At 34.9% G+C, this 19,106-nt stretch overlaps 1 protein-coding gene across 2 annotated transcripts in view; it reads left to right on the top strand.

Annotated features, from left to right (window-relative positions):
- Positions 1 to 19,106, top strand: part of RICTOR (RPTOR independent companion of MTOR complex 2) — a 127,534-nt gene that overhangs the window by 72,138 nt on the left and 36,290 nt on the right. For both annotated transcript variants that reach the window (XM_055132094.1, XM_055132093.1), the window contains exons 9-20: positions 2,155 to 2,222; positions 5,390 to 5,457; positions 7,948 to 8,030; positions 9,073 to 9,160; positions 10,087 to 10,177; positions 10,286 to 10,352; positions 10,474 to 10,554; positions 14,651 to 14,751; positions 16,435 to 16,600; positions 17,112 to 17,213; positions 17,328 to 17,374; positions 18,929 to 19,064. In XM_055132094.1, coding sequence (XP_054988069.1) covers positions 2,155 to 2,222; positions 5,390 to 5,457; positions 7,948 to 8,030; positions 9,073 to 9,160; positions 10,087 to 10,177; positions 10,286 to 10,352; positions 10,474 to 10,554; positions 14,651 to 14,751; positions 16,435 to 16,600; positions 17,112 to 17,213; positions 17,328 to 17,374; positions 18,929 to 19,064 — 1,098 coding nt within the window. The remainder of the gene's footprint in view (positions 1 to 2,154; positions 2,223 to 5,389; positions 5,458 to 7,947; positions 8,031 to 9,072; positions 9,161 to 10,086; positions 10,178 to 10,285; positions 10,353 to 10,473; positions 10,555 to 14,650; positions 14,752 to 16,434; positions 16,601 to 17,111; positions 17,214 to 17,327; positions 17,375 to 18,928; positions 19,065 to 19,106) is intronic.

The following is a 19,106-nucleotide window of genomic DNA, read 5'->3' as shown; positions in this document are numbered from 1 at the left end:
AGTGCTTATTTAGTAATATTTTTCCTCTATTATTTTGTTCACTTTGGCTCTTTAAAAAAACTTTTTCATTGATTTCCCAAAAGAAGTGAATAAAAAAAATAATCGGCTATAAAATAGAACAGGGCCTGAGAGATAAATACAACAGGTCAGGTGCTTGCTTTGCATGCAGCTGACTTGGGTTCCATCTGAGCACCACCGTTAACACAGCCTGATGTTACTCCAAAATCAGAAAACAAGGGAGAGCAGAATGAAAGACTTTAGACTTCGGAGGAAAAAAAAAAAAACTGAACAAACAGCATATAGCTAGACAGTGGCCAGAAGTTTGCTAAAATTTTCTGTCCACAAAGCTCAGAAAAAAATAAAATAAGGTATTAAAAAAGAAAACAGTTTATAATCACTGTCATGATATGATTACTGAAATCCAAGATAAATAAAAATCCACTTATCTTCTGGGGATGGAGTGGATGTTGGGCTGCTCCCAGGAATGCTTAGAATTTACTTAGGGCTCTGTGCTCAGGGATCACTCCTGGTGGTACTCAGGGCACCATGTGTGATGCTGGAGATCAAACTGGGCTCAGCCCATAACTTCTATACTATCTCTCTTGCCCAGGCAAATACATAGTAGTAACTAAGAAAAATAAATGCATTACATTCTAGGGGGAAATCTGACTGCTGTTTTTTCAGTAGAAATAAAGGAAACCAGAAATACAGTATTTGTAGGGTGCTGAAAGAAAATAATACCAGGCTAACCTGGAGAAAATAGCTTTTATTTATTTTATTATTTATTTTTAGCTTTTTGGGTCACACCCAGCAGTGCACAAGGTTACTCCTGGCGGTGCTCGGGGTACCATATGGGATCAAACCCCGGTTGGCCTCGTGGAAGGCAAACGCCCTACCCACTGTGCTATCACTTTAGCTTTGAGAAAATACCTTTGAAACGCAAAGAAAGAGGAAAGGACTGAGGGGATTTTTAAGAAACATTACTCTTGGATTGCTAGCCTTTATGTCATAAAACTGTTAAGCAGCCCAAGGTATGTGGAGGGGAACTGAGCCCTTACTATCGACAACTGAAGCACGTACTCTACCTCCCATTAAGTTTTCAGATGACTCTTGTTCTGACCAGTGTTTGCTGCATCAGCATAAACTGCTGGTCTTTTCCTAGATGCTTGACTCACACAAATTTTTACATCTTTATTGTTGCTTAAAAAATGAGGCAGATACAAAGGATTAAAGAAATCTCAGGAGGAAAATTGAGAGAAACAAGGAAATGTGGGAAGAAATTAAGAGGGATGTATATGATAAAATTTGAAAAGAATACACTAATTTTCAAAAGTATTATTGGTAACGTGCTTATCTAATTCTGCTTATCATACCTTATAGAGTGAGGCATGAGATTTGGCAAATGGGATATGCTGTTGCTAAGGTTCCAAAATAATGATTTTAGCATGGGTGCTAAATGCATAGGCAATAAAATAACTTGCATTTAAAAAATTATAACAAAGAGAATATTAGTATGTTAAATGATTAAAAAAGAGGCAAAACTAAATCAGTGTTAGAATCAGGATTTCTTAAAATTTTTTCCACTTAAACTTTTTTTTCTCCTGAAAAACTTAGACAATCCCAGGTATGGAGATATATAAAACACACATACAGATCACAAACACTTATTGATAAGAAATCAGTTTTATTTTATAACAGTTTTTTTTTTTTTTGGGTCACACCCAGCGATGCACAGGGGTCACTCCTGGCTCATGCACTCAGGAATTACTCCTGGCGGTGCTCGGGGGACCATATGGGATGCTGGGATTCAAACCCGGGTCGGCCACGTGCAAGGCAAACGCCCTACCCGCTGTGCTATCACTCCACCCCCTATTTTATAACAGTTTTTAAAAGTAAAGTGACCCTATGAGGGTTAAGAATCCACAATTTAAATGATGTTATTTTCTTCACCTGATCCTGGTTACATGATTTTGCTTAGTTTGAGGAAATTGTATTTACAAATAGGTCAAAATTCGGTAGAACTCAGCTTATTTTCAGTAACGTATCTGAAGAAGTATATCTATTAAATAGTATGTCAAATTAAAGAGCAGAAGAATTAATTTTAACTTTTATAAGAAGAATGTATTTTATAATAAACTGTTTTTTTTTAATTAGCGAATTTTAGCACCCTATACTGATTTTCACTACAGACATAGTCCAGATACAGCTGAAGGACAACTCAAGTAAGTACCATTTGTTCATAATGAGAGAGAGAGAGAGAGAGAGAGAGAGAGAGAGAGAGAGAGAGAGAGAGAGAGAGAGAGAGAGAGAGAGAGAGAGAGAGAGAGTGAGTGTGAGTGTGTGTGTGTGTGTGTGTGTGTTGGGGCCTCTCCATTTGTTGATAATAAGTGTGTGTGTATGCGAGCGCATAATAAGAGTGTGTGTTTGTGGGGCCTCTCCATTTTGGGGGAGGGGTGTGTGTGTGTCTGTCTGTCTGTCTGTCTCGGGGCCTCTCCCAGCATGCTCAGGACTTCTGGATTTACATTCAGGAATAACCTCTATCAGGGCTTAGGGATATGTGTGCCAGGGATCAAACCCAGGTCAGCCATGTGCAAAGCAAGTGGCCTACCCACTCTGCTATTACTCCAGCCCCAGCAATTAATTTTGTAATTATTTAAAAACGTTCTTCTTTACTATTGGGGAGGCCACTCCTGGCAATGGTCAGGGCTTGAAGGCCACTCCTAGCAGTGCTGAGGACTAGGAGGGCCACAGATGATGCTTGGGTCGGGGATTGTGTTAAATGGGAATCAAACTCAGAGCCTCACTACATGCAAGGGATTCCTGCAATTTCTTTCTTAAAATGTAAGATGGGCTGCAGTTGAAATAGTGTTTTTTTTTTTTTAATGTTTGTATTATAAAGGTACAATAGTTACATTGAGAATTTCATAAAATAGAGTGAAATAAAAATAACAATAGAAAGAGCTTCTTTAGCAAATTGAGTAGGTGGAAAGGTATACTTGTAAAAATTTGAGATTAAGTTCAGTAGGAAATAAAGGAGAATACAGGTTTATTTCTTGAAAGGAGTTAGAATAGTTTGTAGTCTTTTTGGAAGAAAATGTACATATTCACTAGCTATTATGTTATAGCTTCTTACTAAATTTGTTTAGGATTCCTGAAAATTTGGCAAATGACATAATTCTAGTAAATATGTTATCTAGTAAATACGTTATCAATACTATTTCTGATAGTATTGTTGGATTTTTTTAAACATGTTTGCTTGTTTTTATTGATATTATATATTTAAAATTTTTCACTAATACTTTATATTTTTTCTGGAATTCCTTACTAATATTTGGAACATGTAGTTCCTGATGGCTATTTTTCTCTTGAGTGAAAAATGCTGCTTTAATTAGGTTCACCACTGTGCATATATCATACCTTAACTTTTCATGGCCTGAGATAAGAAATCAAAATAGATGTGATATAAGATTTCTTAAACCTAATTCCAGGTAACTTAAGTATGAGCTAAATTGAGATTATTTTGCTCCTTTCTTGGCTTCCGCAAGTTACTACTTAAATATTGTCTATTGCTAGGTAATTAGGTTTTTCTATTGCAGTACCATAATTTACTACAAATGTAACAGTTTAAAATAACATTGGTTTATTAGCCCATAGTTCAGTAGGTCAAAAGTCTGGCATGGCTCTTATCTGGCGGCTGTGGTGAACAATCCATTTCCAAGCTCGTTCAGGTTGTTGGCAGAATTAACTTCCTTCTTGTACAACTGGGGTCCCTGTTTCCTTACTCAGCGTCAATTGTGGCCTGCTCTGAGCTTCTAGATGCCACCCGTTTCCCTTAGTACAGAGCTCTCCCCTCCATCTTCAAACACAGTGAGCATTCTTCAAATTCTTTGAATCTCACTGATTTCCTGCCACCAGCTAAGGAAACCCTCCAATTAGATCAGGATTTCTCCTATTTTAAATTCTCTTGTGTTACGTGAATAACTTTAACATGATCACAGTCATAGCAGTGATATATTAAGTCACAAGATCTCACCTATAAAGGCAGTGGGAACTTGGGGGCTTGGAAGGGTGGGTATTTTCATATGTACCTACCTGTTTTTTCTGCCCCCAGGATGAGCAAAAGATGAACCTGGATAATTAGAATTAGAGGGAGAGGGGGTTTTCCTAGTTGAACAAAATACTTTCTTTCTGATTTGATTCTGTACTTTCATTAGATTTCTAGAATATGGACAGTTTCTGAACAGGGTGGTTACATTATAGCCAGTGAGCAAGTAAATGAGTGATTTTTTAAAAAATAGCACAGATTTATATAGTAAACTGGAGAACACATTCACAATCAATAGGTTACTAACTTTTTTGTTTTGGTATTTCGGGCCATATCTGATGGTGCTCAGGGGTCACTCCTGAAGGGTCTCAGATTCCTTGGACCAACCCAGGTTAGCCTTGACTAGCAAAACTAAAGCTTGCAAGACTAGCTCCTTCCCCGCTGTACTCTTGCTTTGGTTCCTGTTACTAACTTTTTAAAGAGGTGTGCTGAAAACGTAGTCATACAGTTGTCTAGTCTTCCTTAGTCCCCCACCTGAATCTCAGTTTCTGTTATGTTCTCATTTGGTTGGTGCCACAGAACTGGTCTGGCTTTGTGTTTCTTTCCTCATCCATAGACTCTCAGATTGTTGATCACTCTTTAACCCTCACTGCCCACCTCCTACTTCCCCATACATACACACAAATTCTTCTGTGGATTTCTGTGTTCTCACAACTGTTACAGATTTGATTGGTACAAGGGGGAAAAATGGCACAGAAACAGATGGACAGCTGAGAGGGAAAGATGGGGATAGCATAAGTAGAGTACAGGATTACTATTAAGTATTAAAACTGTACATAAGCCACACAGTACTGTTCTCTAGTTGTTCAACCTGTGAGATGATTGGATAAATGCTTATAAAAGAAGGAAATAACTGATAACAATAATAGTGTCAAGTAGCTAATATATAAGAATATTTCTGTGAATATATGAATTTTTGAGCTTACTTGTTGAAAATACAGAAGTTTGGGGATAGAATATTGAAGTGAATGTATATGGTAAAAGTAAGGGTTTTGTGGTAATTTTCTTTGCATAAGCGGAGTCCTTACAACGGAGGTACGTACTAAGTGCTCTCTTAGGCTCACTTAAAGATTTTAATTATTTTTAAATCCTTGATGAATTTCAAATTAGCATGTAATTTAGTTTCTAATACGTTATCTAAACTTTTATGTGAATATTTGCATGTTAATAGGTCTTATTCTTACACAGAAGTAAGAAACATACATTTCATGTAATGTTTTATTTTTTATTCTCCCCCTCCCCATACACACACATCTCCCAACTTTTCCCTACCCTGTTAAGCAGAGAAGACAGAGAAGCAAGATTTCTAGCCAGTAAAATGGGAATCATAGCTACATTCCGGTCATGGGCAGGTAAGTCATACTGTGCTGCTTTATAATATCCAGTTAGAAAAATGACATTTTTAGACGTTATTACAGCTTCTAATTTATATGTTAACTCAGGTTAGATAATTATTAGAACCAAAGGAATTTGTCCAAATTTATTAAAATAAAATAAAATTGTAATGTCAAAAAGAAACAGCTGAAAATGTGTATGGTATATGCATATTTAGTGAGTACTTGTAATTTCTGTGTTAGTGATTATCTGGGTTTGCAAAAAAATTTTTTTAAGTGATCTATTAAAATAGCAAAAAAGCCACTCAGGAATTTTAACTAATATATAATTAAAATTTACCTTAAAGTATGAGGTATTAAACCTTAAATAACAAATAATCCAAGTAAGCCACAAGTAATTCCAAATTTTTTGAGAAAAAAGATTGTATATGTTCCTTTTGTGAAATAAAATACAAACATCTTTCTTTAAGTAACGAGGAGGACTGGAGAGATAGTTTGGTGGATAAGGCACTTATTTTGCATGTGTCTAACCTGGGTTCCATTCTTAGCAACTTATATGGATGTTTGCACTTTCCAGGAATCCATGAGCACAGTGCCAGGAGTAAACCCTGAGTACAACTGGGGATGGTCCAAGGCCCCCTTCTCTCCCAGTCCCACTCCAAATGAAATAAATAATGAAGTTACTAAGATACTTGCAGACTAAGGGATTGCATACAAAAGGGTGTGATAGTAAACAAAACCGCTTATTTTACTTAGATATGTCTGTGTACCTAATACACCAAATATGTCTTCCTGTATGTGACTGTACCAACTATAGTAAATATTTTTTACAGTTATGGTATATTGAGTGAATAAGGCAGTGTTTTTAGCTCTTGGTCTGCTGTAGAACATAACCTCCAGTTTTGGTAGTTGTCAATGAAACTTTCATTAGCAGTCCTGTACACCTTTACTTCTAGGATGAGCATTTCTCTTGGATAAACACCTGAATGAAATTGTTAGGTTGCAGAATGGACATAACTTTATTTTTATAAGGAGCTACCAGACATTTTTTTGAAAATATACAAATTTGTATTCTTGTCATCATCGTATGTGAGAATTCCACTTGGTTTGCAGCCTTGTCAACAATTGGCATAGTCAGTCTTGAATTTTAGCTAGAGTAGGAAAAGTGGTGTTACCTTGTGACAAGTTTTCTTTCTCTGGTCACTAACTCTGTAACACAAATGGAGAGAGAGGGTGTGTTTTCCTGGCTTGCGTTTTTTTTGGGGGGGGGTGTTTATTTTGTTTTGTTTTAGGTTCATACCCTTCAATGCTTAAGGCCTACTCCTGGCTCTGGGCTCAGGAATTATTCCTGGCAGTGCTCAGGAGATCAGATGGGATGCCGGGGATTGCATATACCTGGGTTGGACATATGAAAGGGAAGTGCCCTACCCACTGTGCTATTTTATTTCTCTAGTGTCTGTCTGTCGGTCTGTCTGTCTGTCTCTCTCCTCTCTCTCCTCTTTCTCTTTTTTTCTTTTTGGGTCACACCCAGCGATGCTCAGGGGTTACCCCTGGCTTGGCACTAAGGAATCACTCCTGGCAATTCCAGAGAACATATGGGATGTGCGGGGGTCGAACCCAGGTTGGCCACGTTCAAGACAAACACCCTACCTGCTGACTTGCTCTGGCCCCTCCCTCTATCTCTTTTTTTAGTACCTTTTTATTGTAGTTTAGGTAATATGATTGCAGTAGCATCAGTATTTGTTATATTTTTGTCAGCTACCGCCCACAAAGTGCTAAAGACCCTACAGCACTATCCTTATGTTCTCTCCAGTCAAACTCTTCACTCCCTCCTCCATTATTTGTTAATCTGAGTTTTTAATCCACTGCCAAGGATTTTTCATCGTTTGATACTGATTATTCCATTTTTTTTTCTGTCTTTAAACCACAGATGAGGGGGATCATCTGGTATTTGACCTTCCTCTTACTTACTTGTCTTAAATGATATCATCTGTTTCATACATATGTTGCAGTGAGCTATAACAAACTAATTGCATTGAGTACTTTGTATATCTTATTGGCTCTTTCTATGTCTTCCTTTGTGACATGATTCTAATATGTTTTTAATTGCTTGGCTGTGTTTTATCACAAAGTGTTTAATTCATATAACTTATTTTGAAGTATGAATAAACACTTAAGACAAATTACAATAAAGTTTTATAATAGACTAAGGAGAAATTAAGGAAGACACACCATTGTCTTAATTTCACTAATATTCTTACTTCCCAAGAATTTCTCACTAGTAAATGTAACAGACAATCAGATCCATGAAATTCTTTACTATGAAACAAATCAGAGAATCTAATCAGTATGGGAATCACTGAGAATGTTGAAATATTCTGTTACTTACGATAACCAAACAATATGGTATAATGTAGAAAAATTTTGCAGATTTTATTTATACATGCAGTATTTTAGATTTCTTTTAAAATGCAAGTTAGTGATTTCCTTTTCTTTAATCCTCTTTAGGTATTATTAATTTATGTAAACCTGGAAACTCTGGGATTCAGTCTCTAATTGGAGTACTATGTATTCCAAATATGGAAATAAGGGTAAATAAAAGTTGTTCTTGTCTTATTTCTGTACTTGTTGTGAAGGGAATTATAAAAAATAATTTCAGGTGATACTCTTTTCTCATCAATCATTTGTATAATTGAACAATTTTTAAAAATAATTGATTTTTGTTTGAACCTTAATTATAATGTGAATCATTTGAAATACTATTAGGAGTAATGGTAATGTTATTCAGCACAATGAGATTAATTGTGCTTTATTCATTGAAAAACAAATACTATGTAAGGGTTATGAAAGGTTCAAATAATACAGAAATATATGTAGGAGTAAGTAAAGTATACATCATATGGCATCTGACTTAGAAATTATAGTGTGGGTGTTGGTTTTGATGAAAATTAGATTGGTAGTGTTAATGTGATTATCAAATTCCTAAATTACTAGTGTGTAGGAACTTGTATTAAATATCTAAAACAAATTGAAATTAGGGGCAAAAATTAACTCTTTAAGTGATCCTTTATTTTTCCTCCTTAAATATTTTTATTTAAATTTTGTTCAGAGATAAACATTTCCTTTTCCTCACATGAACCTAAACTGAATTTGAAAAATAATAGAAAATATTAGCCAAGGGTGCCTCACATGTGAATTGGAAGGCATTCAGACATTGTAAATGAAAGACTGTGATTCTTAATGAGAAGCTATAAGCTGAGAATTAAAAGTTGGGGCAGTTCACTCAATTCACTTCTTATTCTGTAGTTGGAAAGATGATGTTCGTTGAAATCAGTTCAATGACATTTGACTGTTTTATTGACATGAATTTGGGCAAACTGCTTTTTAGTCTTTCTGTTTATTTGTACGTATTTATAATTAAAGATTAATGAAAAGATTAAATTTTGGGGTTGTGAGCATTCAGTAATTTTCCCTTATGTAATATTGGCCCGATATGGTAGTTTTCCCACATAAAAAGCTGTTTTTCTTTTTTTAATCAAGGTTTTAAAAGTTCTAGGAATAAATACTATTAAAACTTTAAAGAAGGATTTATTCCCAAAAAAGAAGATAACTATGTCTGGTTTGTTCTTGCAGCGAGGCCTGCTTGAAGTGCTTTATGATATATTTCGTCTTCCTCTGCCTGTTGTCACTGAAGAGTTTATAGAAGCACTACTCAGTGTAGGTAAGTGTCAAGTGGGTGTTTGTATCATTTTAATACCTAAATTTAAAGTGACTTATCTGATGGAAACAGTCCCTCAAAAGAAAAGTACTGAACTATTAAATAATACTATCTTTTCATGATTCAGTGGGAATTAGTATAAAAAATAAGCAAGCAAAATTTCTCAAAGTAGAAAAATTAACTTTTTCTCTATCATCTCTAGTTCTTTCTAATAGACGAGCATTGGTTTAATAGAAAGATGTAATGAGGGCTCAAGCGATAGTATAGTGGGTAAGGTGCTTGCCTTGCACATAGCCAACCCGGGTGTGATCCCGTCATCGCACATAGTTCCCTGAGCACAGCCAAATGATTCCTTAGTGCAGAGCTAGGTGTAACCCCTCAGTGTCACCCCAGGTGTGTACCCAAAACCAAAACAACCTTATCCCAAAACCCAGAAAGATGGAATGAAAAATAAGTAAGACAATAAGAGTGTGAGAGTGTGAAATTATGAGACTAGAAAATCTAATTCTGATTTTTAACATATAATTCCTAAGTGCCCAATTGAAGAAAGTTAGGTCTAGTTGCATACTTTCCCCCCTATATCTTTCAGAGCCTATTTTTTAATAACTGAGTTTTTTTTTTTTTTTTTTTTTTTTTTTTGCTTTTTGGGTCACACCTGGCGATGCACAGAGGTTACTCCTGGCTCATGCGCTCAGAAATTACTCCAGGCTGTGCTCAGGGGACCATATGGGATGCTGGGAATCGAACCCGGGTCGGCTGTGTGCAAGGCAAACGCCCTACCCACTGTGCTACCGCTCCAGCCCCTAATAACTGAGTTTTAAATCAATATTAATTTTTTTTCTAGCTTGGCAAGCTGATGGTTCTGTGTTTACTAGACATATTTTAGTGATCCATAATTTCCTTCTTAATACATGTTTTCACTGTTTTAGATCCTGGTAGATTTCAAGACAGTTGGAGGCTTTCAGATGGCTTTGTAGCAGCAGAGGCAAAAACTATTCTTCCCCATCGAGCCAGATCCAGGTATGAAGATGCTTTAGATTCATATCATTATTGGTTGTGTGTTTAATTATGCTGTATTGAAACATACAAACATTATTTAAATTGTACCTATGTTGTGTTTGTTTCCAGACCAGACCTCATGGATAATTATTTGGCACTGATACTTTCTGCCTTTATTCGTAATGGACTTTTAGAAGTAAGACTACTCTGTTTCATTTTATTTATTTCCTCTAGTAGTGCTCAGAAAAAAAAAATATGCTGCAAAAAAATATTTATATATACTGTTTTGAAATGGTGTTATTTTTTTATTTTCAAAGGGTTTGGTTGAAGTTATAACAAACAGTGATGACCATATCTCAGTTAGAGCTACCATCCTTCTAGGAGAACTTTTACATATGGTAAGTTGAACAAATGTAGATTATAGTTTTTATACCTTTCATATTTTAAATTATGAAACAAGTGGACTCCCCACTCCCCCCAATTTTTTTTTCCATTTTTCCTGCCACATCTGGCTGTGCTTCAGGCTGATTCCTGGCTCTATGTTAAGGGATCACTCCTGGTGGGCTCAGAGGACCATATAGGGTGCCAGGGGTAGAACCCAGGTCAGCGCACGTAAGGCAAGTGCCTTACCCACTGTTCTGTTTTTCTGGACCCCTGAAACAGGTTAAGTGTTGCTTTGTGTTTTCTAAAATAAATAATTTGCGTTTTCTGAATGTTTTTGTATTACAAAGAATCTTTGATGTCTAACATTGTCATACACAGAGTGATAGTTTTATAAATAGAAAAGTATAGAAATGAAAGGTTCTGAATATTGATGTTTTACACTCACTGTTTTTAATTTGTATTTTGGGTCCTATAAAATTTTAATATTTCCTAGAAAAACTTAACCTAGAAACTTAAACTTAATCAAGAAATCAGAAAATTACAGTTGTTACTTTAGTCAGCTGGAAATAGAACCAGTATATGTCAGACTGCATAAATTTTAGAAAACTTGATACACAAATTCTAAATAAGACCAGAGATGAGACTAAAGTGGTCAGGTATATACCTTACTTGGGCGAGTGCCTGAGTTCAGACCCTGACACTACATCCCCTCTCTTACTCTCCCTCTTACTCTCTTACCCAGAGCTACTAGAGAGCTGGTACTGCCAGTGTGACCATAGAGGCCCCCAACCACTTAGGGACAAGCAGCAGCAGGTGTGGCCCCTTGTAACAAGAAGAATTTTAAAATTAATGAAATATACATATATACATGTATATATACACACACACACATATATATATTATATATAACATACTTGAACACAATATTCTCTGTAAATTTGTAGTTTGAGAGTCAGAGATTGGCAGCATTTGGGGGCCATGATTTTATAGCATAAGTAACTTTGGAAAGGCAGATTATAAAAGTGATTTGTTTTTTACTTCGTGCAGGTGAAGTATTGGGTAGCTCTAGTCATTTGCAAGATAGAAAGAACCACTTTAAACCTAAGTTAGAAGTAGCCTCATGAAAATCTTTTTAAACTTGCTTATGGCTTGCTATTGTCAGAGCGTATTTTGTTTTTTCAGTTTCCTGCCACAATTACTTTTCCTCCACAGCTGGGCCATGTGAGTGAGATAAAGATAGTTTAATTATTACTGTCTTTTGTATATCAATGAACTGTTTAGCTACTTGCTTTTTTCTTCTTCAGCCCATCTTGATAGTTTTGGATATTGTAGCTTCTCAGTTCTGATAATTATTTTTATTAAAATGTCATTTCCTAGAAGGTTATCAATTTCCAGGCTTATTTACTTTATTTTTTTCAAACTTATTTACTTTAAATGAAATAAATTTTATAAATTTTGTGTCCTCTTCCCTCATTACCAGAATTATGATTCTCTTGAATTATAAGGGTTTTTTTTATATATAGCAGTATTTATTGCTTATTACCTTTATATCTCTAATTTTCACATTTAATTTTCTTTGTTGGTATATATTGATAGAACGCAGAGTAAGTTTCTTATTTTTCAAGATTATAGAAATATGAGATGTTTGTTTTGAGGTGATTTTTGACACTCAGTGAAATCAAGTCATATACCATGATAATTACATCTGAGTTTTCAAATGCTATTATTTTAAGTTTTAATTTTAGGCACCTTGATTTACAGTACTGTTAATGGTAGGGTTTCGTGCATAGAGTGTCCGGTTCCTTCCACCATTGTCCAGTGTTCTCCCACCCCCACCTTGTCTAATCCCCCTATCCCTCCGCCTTGGTAAGCTTTCTGCTGAAGACCATTTCTCAGTTTCTGTTGCCTTTGTACATTTGTTGTTCTTCACTGTGTTTCTTGATATCCAATATATGAGAGAGATCATTCTCTGTGTGTCACTTTCTTTCTAACTTCACTCAGCATGATAACTCTCCAGTTCTTCACATGTAGCAGCAAACTAGATGCTTTTGTCTTTCTTAAAGCTGAGTGGTATCTCATTATGTGTATGTAGTATGTTTTCTTTATCTAGTCATCTGTTCATAGGCACTCAGATTGTTTCTAGATTGTGGGTATTGTGGATAGTGCTGCAATGAACATAGGTGTGCAGATGTCTTTCTGAATAGAATTTTGGGGCCCTTTGGGTAAATGACAAGAAGTGCAATTTCTGAGTCATGGAAGCTCAATTCTTAAGTTTTTTGAGAAGGGATGTAATGCTTTCCAGAGGTTGAATCAGTTGACATACCCACCAGCACTGAATGATGGTTCTTTTTTTATCCATAGCCACGTCAGCACTGTTTTTCTTTTTTTCTTTGTGATGTCTGCTTGTCTCACTGGTTGATATCTCATTGGTTTGATTTGTATTTCCCCAGGGATAAAGTGATAAAGATCATTTTATTATATACTGTTGACCATCTCTAGGTTTGCTTTAAGGTTTCTGCTCATCTCTCCCCCTATTTTTGGATGGGGTTAGTCGCCTTTTTTTTGGAGGGGTGGGGGTAAAGTTCTACCCATGCTTTATACAACTTGGATATTAATCCTTTGTCAGATTAGTGGTAGGCAAAAAATTTTCTCCCAGTCTGAGGTAGGTCTTTTCATTCTGGTCATTACTTCTTTTGCGGTGCAGACCCTTTTCCGTTTGATGTAGTCCTATCTTATTTGTTTCTTTGTTTCTGTTTGATTAGCCATTGGCATTGAATCCTATCAGTGAAAGTAGTATTTACAGATTGTGTCATGAAATGTTTTTCCTGTGTTTGTTTCAGTATAATTTACAGATTCAAGTCTGATATTGAGGTCTTTACTCTATTTTGAATTAACTGTTTGTGTAGAGTGAGAAGGGGGAGCGGTCTGACTTTATTTTTCTCATGTGGCTGGCTGAGAAATGACTTGTTGAAGTGACTTTTTATGCCCCACCCAAATACTCTCTGCCCCTTGTCAAAGTTTAGCTGTCCATATACCTAAGAATCTTTCTCTGAGTTCTCCATTCCATTAGTTTGAGAGTCTGTCTTCATTGCAGTGCGACACTGTTTTAATTATTAAACTTTCAAGTACAATTTGGAGTTGAGGAAAAAGAAGCCTTCCATCTTTCTTTTCCCTTAGGATAGCTTTGGCTTTTTGAGGGCTTTTATTATTCTATATAAATTTCCTGCTCGCAGGGGAAGCCTGGCAAGCTCCCTGTGGCGTACTCATATGCCAAAACCAGTAACAATGATGGGTCTCATTCCCCTTACCCTGAAAGAGCCTCCAATGCAGCACAGTTGGGAAGGATGAGTAAAGAGAGGCTTCTAAAATCTCAAGGCTAGGACAAATCGAGGCGTTACTGAAACCACTCAAGAAAATCCACGATCAATGGGATGATGATGATGATGATGATATAAATTTCAGTAAATGTTGCCCTATATAAATTTCAGATTTGATCTATGTCTTTTTTAAAAAGTCATGGTATTTTCAGAACAGTGGTTTTAAATCTATATGGTGCTTGGCATAGAAAGTCATTTTGACAATATCCTTCCAATCTGTGAACAAAGGGTATGTTTCCATTTTCAGTGTCTTCTTTTATTTCTTTAGTAGTGATTTATATTTTTCTCTGTATGACTCTTAAACTCTTTGTTTAACCCAATTCCTGGGTATTTTATTTTATGAGGTACAATTGTGAATGAGATTGTTTCAAATTTCTCTCTCCTGCTTTGTTGTTTGCTATAGAAATATCATGGATTTCTGCACATTGAGCCTGCCACTTTATAAATTTACTGTTTCTGGGAGGTATTTTTTAAAGTCTTGAGTTTTATAAGTATAGTATCATGTCATTTAATGTTATTTTTAAACATAACAGTACAAGATAGGTGTTTTGCCTCTTAGTTCTTTTAGATTATTTAATAATTGAATTTCAGGCTACCACTTAAAATTTAAATTGAGTGGTATGTGTAATCTGTAAGATGTATTGGCTTTATTAATGTAAAGGAAGGTATATATTGGTGACCTATAAAATATTTCTATTTCTCAATTCTTATATAATGTTGTATTTTCTTTTAGGCAAACACAATTCTTCCTCACTCACATAGCCATCATTTACACTGTCTGCCAACCCTAATGAATATGGCTGCATCTTTTGATATTCCTAAAGAAAAGAGACTGTAAGTACTATGAGCTCCAGCAAAGATTGTGCTTGTGGATTCAGCTCCCACTTAGATGATCTTCTCTACTTTAAACATGTAAAATATATGGATTATACTGGCAGATTCTTTGAGGGGTTGGAGATACCACAGATTAGAGAAAAATTATTCTCAAATATTTGATAATTTGTTTATTAGACTTCTTTAGATTGTGTTTTGAGTAGCAATTCAGACTTTTTTTTAAAAAAAGACTGAATTGTTTTAATTAACAAAGCATACAGACTAACAGCATATTTGTTTTATATGTGTGCTTGAAAACTTCGCAATTCAGTAGCCTGTAATACAGGCATTGAAGAACGTGAGTTAAACACTCAGCATTGAAGAAGGTATTGCAAACTTACAACTAAAATAGCAAACTCACTCTGGCCCTTCGTAGAAATCTTTTTAATTTGGTAAATATTGTCTAGGTGACTCTTCCTGTCTTTCCCATTTTATGACTATAAAAAGATCTGTGTATTTGGGTCACGCACCCTTCTAAAAAATAATGTGAGTAAAATATAGCTTATTAACTTCAAGAAAAAATCATGGCTCTTAATCAATGGAAATAATATTTACAGACAGAATATGATTAATATTATTAATATAGTTAATTACACGTAGTTATATTGATATAATTAATTGATATAATTAACTGAGAGCATTACAGACCATCCCAGTTCTGACTATGGGCTTACATTAGTAACGGTAGCTCTTATTTTTTTATTAGTCCCTTTAATTGGGGAAAATGTACTTTCCTCAAAGCATAGTGGCTCTAAACTGTCAGCTTCTGACCGTAAATTTTATCGTTCATTAAGAATTCCCATTAAATTTCAAAATGTCAATAATGATAGTTTTAGAATATTTTTGTATGCTTGCTTACATGTTTTTCTGTGTTTTTTGTATGTTTGTATGTTTGCTCTTAGCTCAGTGAATTCCTTATACCCGAAAGTAAATACTTAATAGTCTGACATATCTCAAGGTTTAAAAATTTTATTTTTGTGGGTTTTTTAAATTGGAGGGGCGGTGCACACTCAGCTATACTCAGGACTTCTGATTATGCTCAGAGATCACTCCTGGTGGTATTTTCTGTATTTAATGTTTTGCACATGATCAAGCTCTAGTAGGACACATGCTTGGTAAGCGCCTTACTATTGTACTACCTCTCCAGCCCATGGTTTTAAAGTTTTAAATCCAGTTTGTATTTACCAGAAGTTCTGAACTTGATTGCTACCATATTTTTGAAAAATGGACTTTTATATGCTATGCAAATGAGGTGAAAATAATTTTTAGAAGGGTACTGTTGACATCATCAGCAGGAAATAGAAAAATTTAGCTAAAATTATAGATTATTTATGTGGAAAGAAAATGAAATTATATACCAATTCTGTAACAAAAATCAGTTTCAGGTGAATTAGGAGCTTATCAGTAAAATGCTAAATTTTAAAAAACAGTATGTCTAAGGTGCCAACTACTTTAAAAGAAAGTAGGTACATCTTTGTCTAGTCAAATTTGTATGCAAATCCATCTTGTTGTTTATTTTTCCTTTGTCATCCCAAACTTGAATAGTTTTCTTTTCAGGGAAAATGTATCTATCTAGCCTTGAATTTATATAAATGTTATGAGTTGCCAAAGTAATCTCTTTAAATTTTGCATTCTTCTTACTAGGCGAGCCAGTGCAGCCTTAAACTGTTTAAAGCGTTTTCATGAAATGAAGAAAAGAGGACCTAAGCCTTATAGTCTACATTTAGATCATATTATTCAGAAAGCAATTGCAACACATCAGAAGCGGGATCAGTATCTTCGAGTTCAGAAAGATATATTTGTTCTTAAGGTACTGACATGAAATTGTGATTTTTTTTTTTTAACTTTGCTTCTTAATTCTTAACCTCCCAGATTTTATTTAGTATGGTATATTTATTGTATTGGCAGGGTGTGTGTGTGTGTGTGTGTGTGTGTGTGTGTGTGTGTGTGTGTCTGTCTGTCTGTCTGTCTGTCTGTCTGTCTGTCTGTCTGTCTGTCTCTCTGTCTGTGTCTGTGAGTGTGTGTTCCAAACTAGGCAATTGACATATTTCACAGTGTTTAAAATTTTTGTGTTTGGGTCACACCCAATAGTGCTCTTGGTTTACTTTTGGCTCTGCACTCAGGAATTGTGGTGCTCGGGGGGACCATATGGGATAATGTGAATCCAACCCAGGGTCAGCTGCACAAAGCAAACCTTAATCACTGTACTATTTCTCCAGGCCTAGTGTTTTGAATTTGTAAAAAGCATGGTAATTTATCCTTACAGGAAACTTTTATGAATTTTATATATCAGTTTTCTGATGCGAGGGCAATTTTTTTAGGATACAGAAGAAGCTCTCTTAATGAACCTTAGAGATAGCCAAGTCCTTCAACATAAAGAGAATCTTGAATGGAATTGGAATCTTATAGGGACCATTCTTAAGGTATGACAAAACACTTTTTGATAATGGATTATCTTCATTTTATTATTCATTGTAATTCATAATTAAATGTTTGGGTATTGATAAGTACATACGTAACATATTTTGTTTTCCTAGTGGCCAAATGTAAATCTCAGAAACTATAAAGATGAACAGCTCCACCGGTATGTAAGAACTGTTTTGCATTTAAATTTAAAGATCTTTGATTTTAATGATATTATATCTAATACCTGTTGAAGTAATAATTGACATTTTAAGGATACATATATCCATTTTAATAGTGTTCAGTGGGTATAGATAGACTATTTTATACCGTGTCATTTTTATAAAGAAAAGACAGCAGTTAAACTTTGCAATGTCAGTATTATAGTCAGATTTATCCAATGCTTGATTATTGGCAATTGAAAACTTTCTCCAAAAAGCATAAGCTAATTCTTCTTCTAGTTACTTATATTCTGATTTTAACACTAGAACAAATGAAGTACTTGAGGTAAAAATTTTCAAATTGGATATTATCAGTCATATAATTACCTTAAGTCTAATATATGCGGATGACATAATATGGATAGTGTGCTTTCTTTGTAAAATAATAGCTGTTTAAATACTTCCACTTGCATGTGACTAAGTTATCTTTCTCTTATATTTTCTTTAAATTAATGCTTTATACCTTCCACAAAGCATATCAGTGTTTAAGAATGGACATCACTTCAACTACAATGCTGTTTTCAGTATATTTATATGTTTTTATTCCTTTTGAGTTATTACTAACCAGTCAGTCTTATTAAGATGGCTTTTGTGCTTGATAAATTAATTACATTAACATAATTTGATTTGATTCATCTACCCGTGATATTTATCTTACCGACCTGTGTTGCTTTGAAAAATACACAGAATGTATAATTTACACTAGATTTAAGAGTAAGAGTACTAATTTTTATCCTCTTTAAGAACAGTGATGATGTCTCATTCTACTTTGTTTTTCAAACTCCTTGACTTGGCACCTTTATTGGATTGTAGTACGTGAAATGAAAAGAAACTAAATTACTTTGTAACTTAGAAAATTATGTTTTAAATTGTAAGATTAGAATATCATTTTTGCATTCATTGCTTCACAAACTTAACTGCTATAGTTTTTTTCTTTTTCTTTTTCTTTTTGGGTCTCACCTGGTGATGCACAGAGGTTACTCCTGGCTCCTGGCTCTGCACTCAGGAATTACTCCTGGCAGTGCTCAGGGGACTATCTAGGAAGCTGGGAATTGAACGTGGGTTGGCCGAGTGCCAGGCAAATGCCCTACCCACTGTACTATCACTCCAGCCCCCTCAACTGCTGTCATTACTTGTACTATTTATGCTTTGCTTTTGTCCTAATTGTGAAAAAGCCACAAAACCATAATATGATAATGTTTGTTTACCTAGTAGATTATTATAGAGTCATGAGACAAAGAAGTACACGAACATGGGATTTCCTCATAATAAATTCAACTTTATTATGTAATTATATTATATTTACTTTGTTTCCTGCTAGTCTAGATTCTCTTAATTTGATTTTTATATGCAGTCTGTTAAGTGTGTTTATTAAATTTCTTGTCATTTACCCAAATAAAAGTGATTTATATCCAAAGCATAGTAGAAATCTTTCTATATTATCCACTGTGCAAAACAGTATACATTGTTTGTTTGGGGTCTTACCTTGTTTCTGATTTTATTTTGATCCTTAGGTTTGTACGAAGATTACTTTATTTTTACAAGCCCAGTAGTAAATTATATGCCAACCTGGATCTGGATTTTGCCAAATCCAAGCAGCTCACAGTTGTGGGTTGTCAATTTACAGAATTTCTTCTTGAGTCTGAAGAGGTAATAAGCTCCTTGAGTATTTTCCAGAGAAAATACTTAAAG

Source organism: Sorex araneus, chromosome 1 (assembly GCF_027595985.1).
Source record: "Sorex araneus isolate mSorAra2 chromosome 1, mSorAra2.pri, whole genome shotgun sequence".
Classification (NCBI taxonomy): Eukaryota; Metazoa; Chordata; class Mammalia; order Eulipotyphla; family Soricidae; genus Sorex; species Sorex araneus.
Note: the sequence above shows the minus strand (reverse complement) of the source record. Positions and strands in the feature narration are given on the sequence as shown.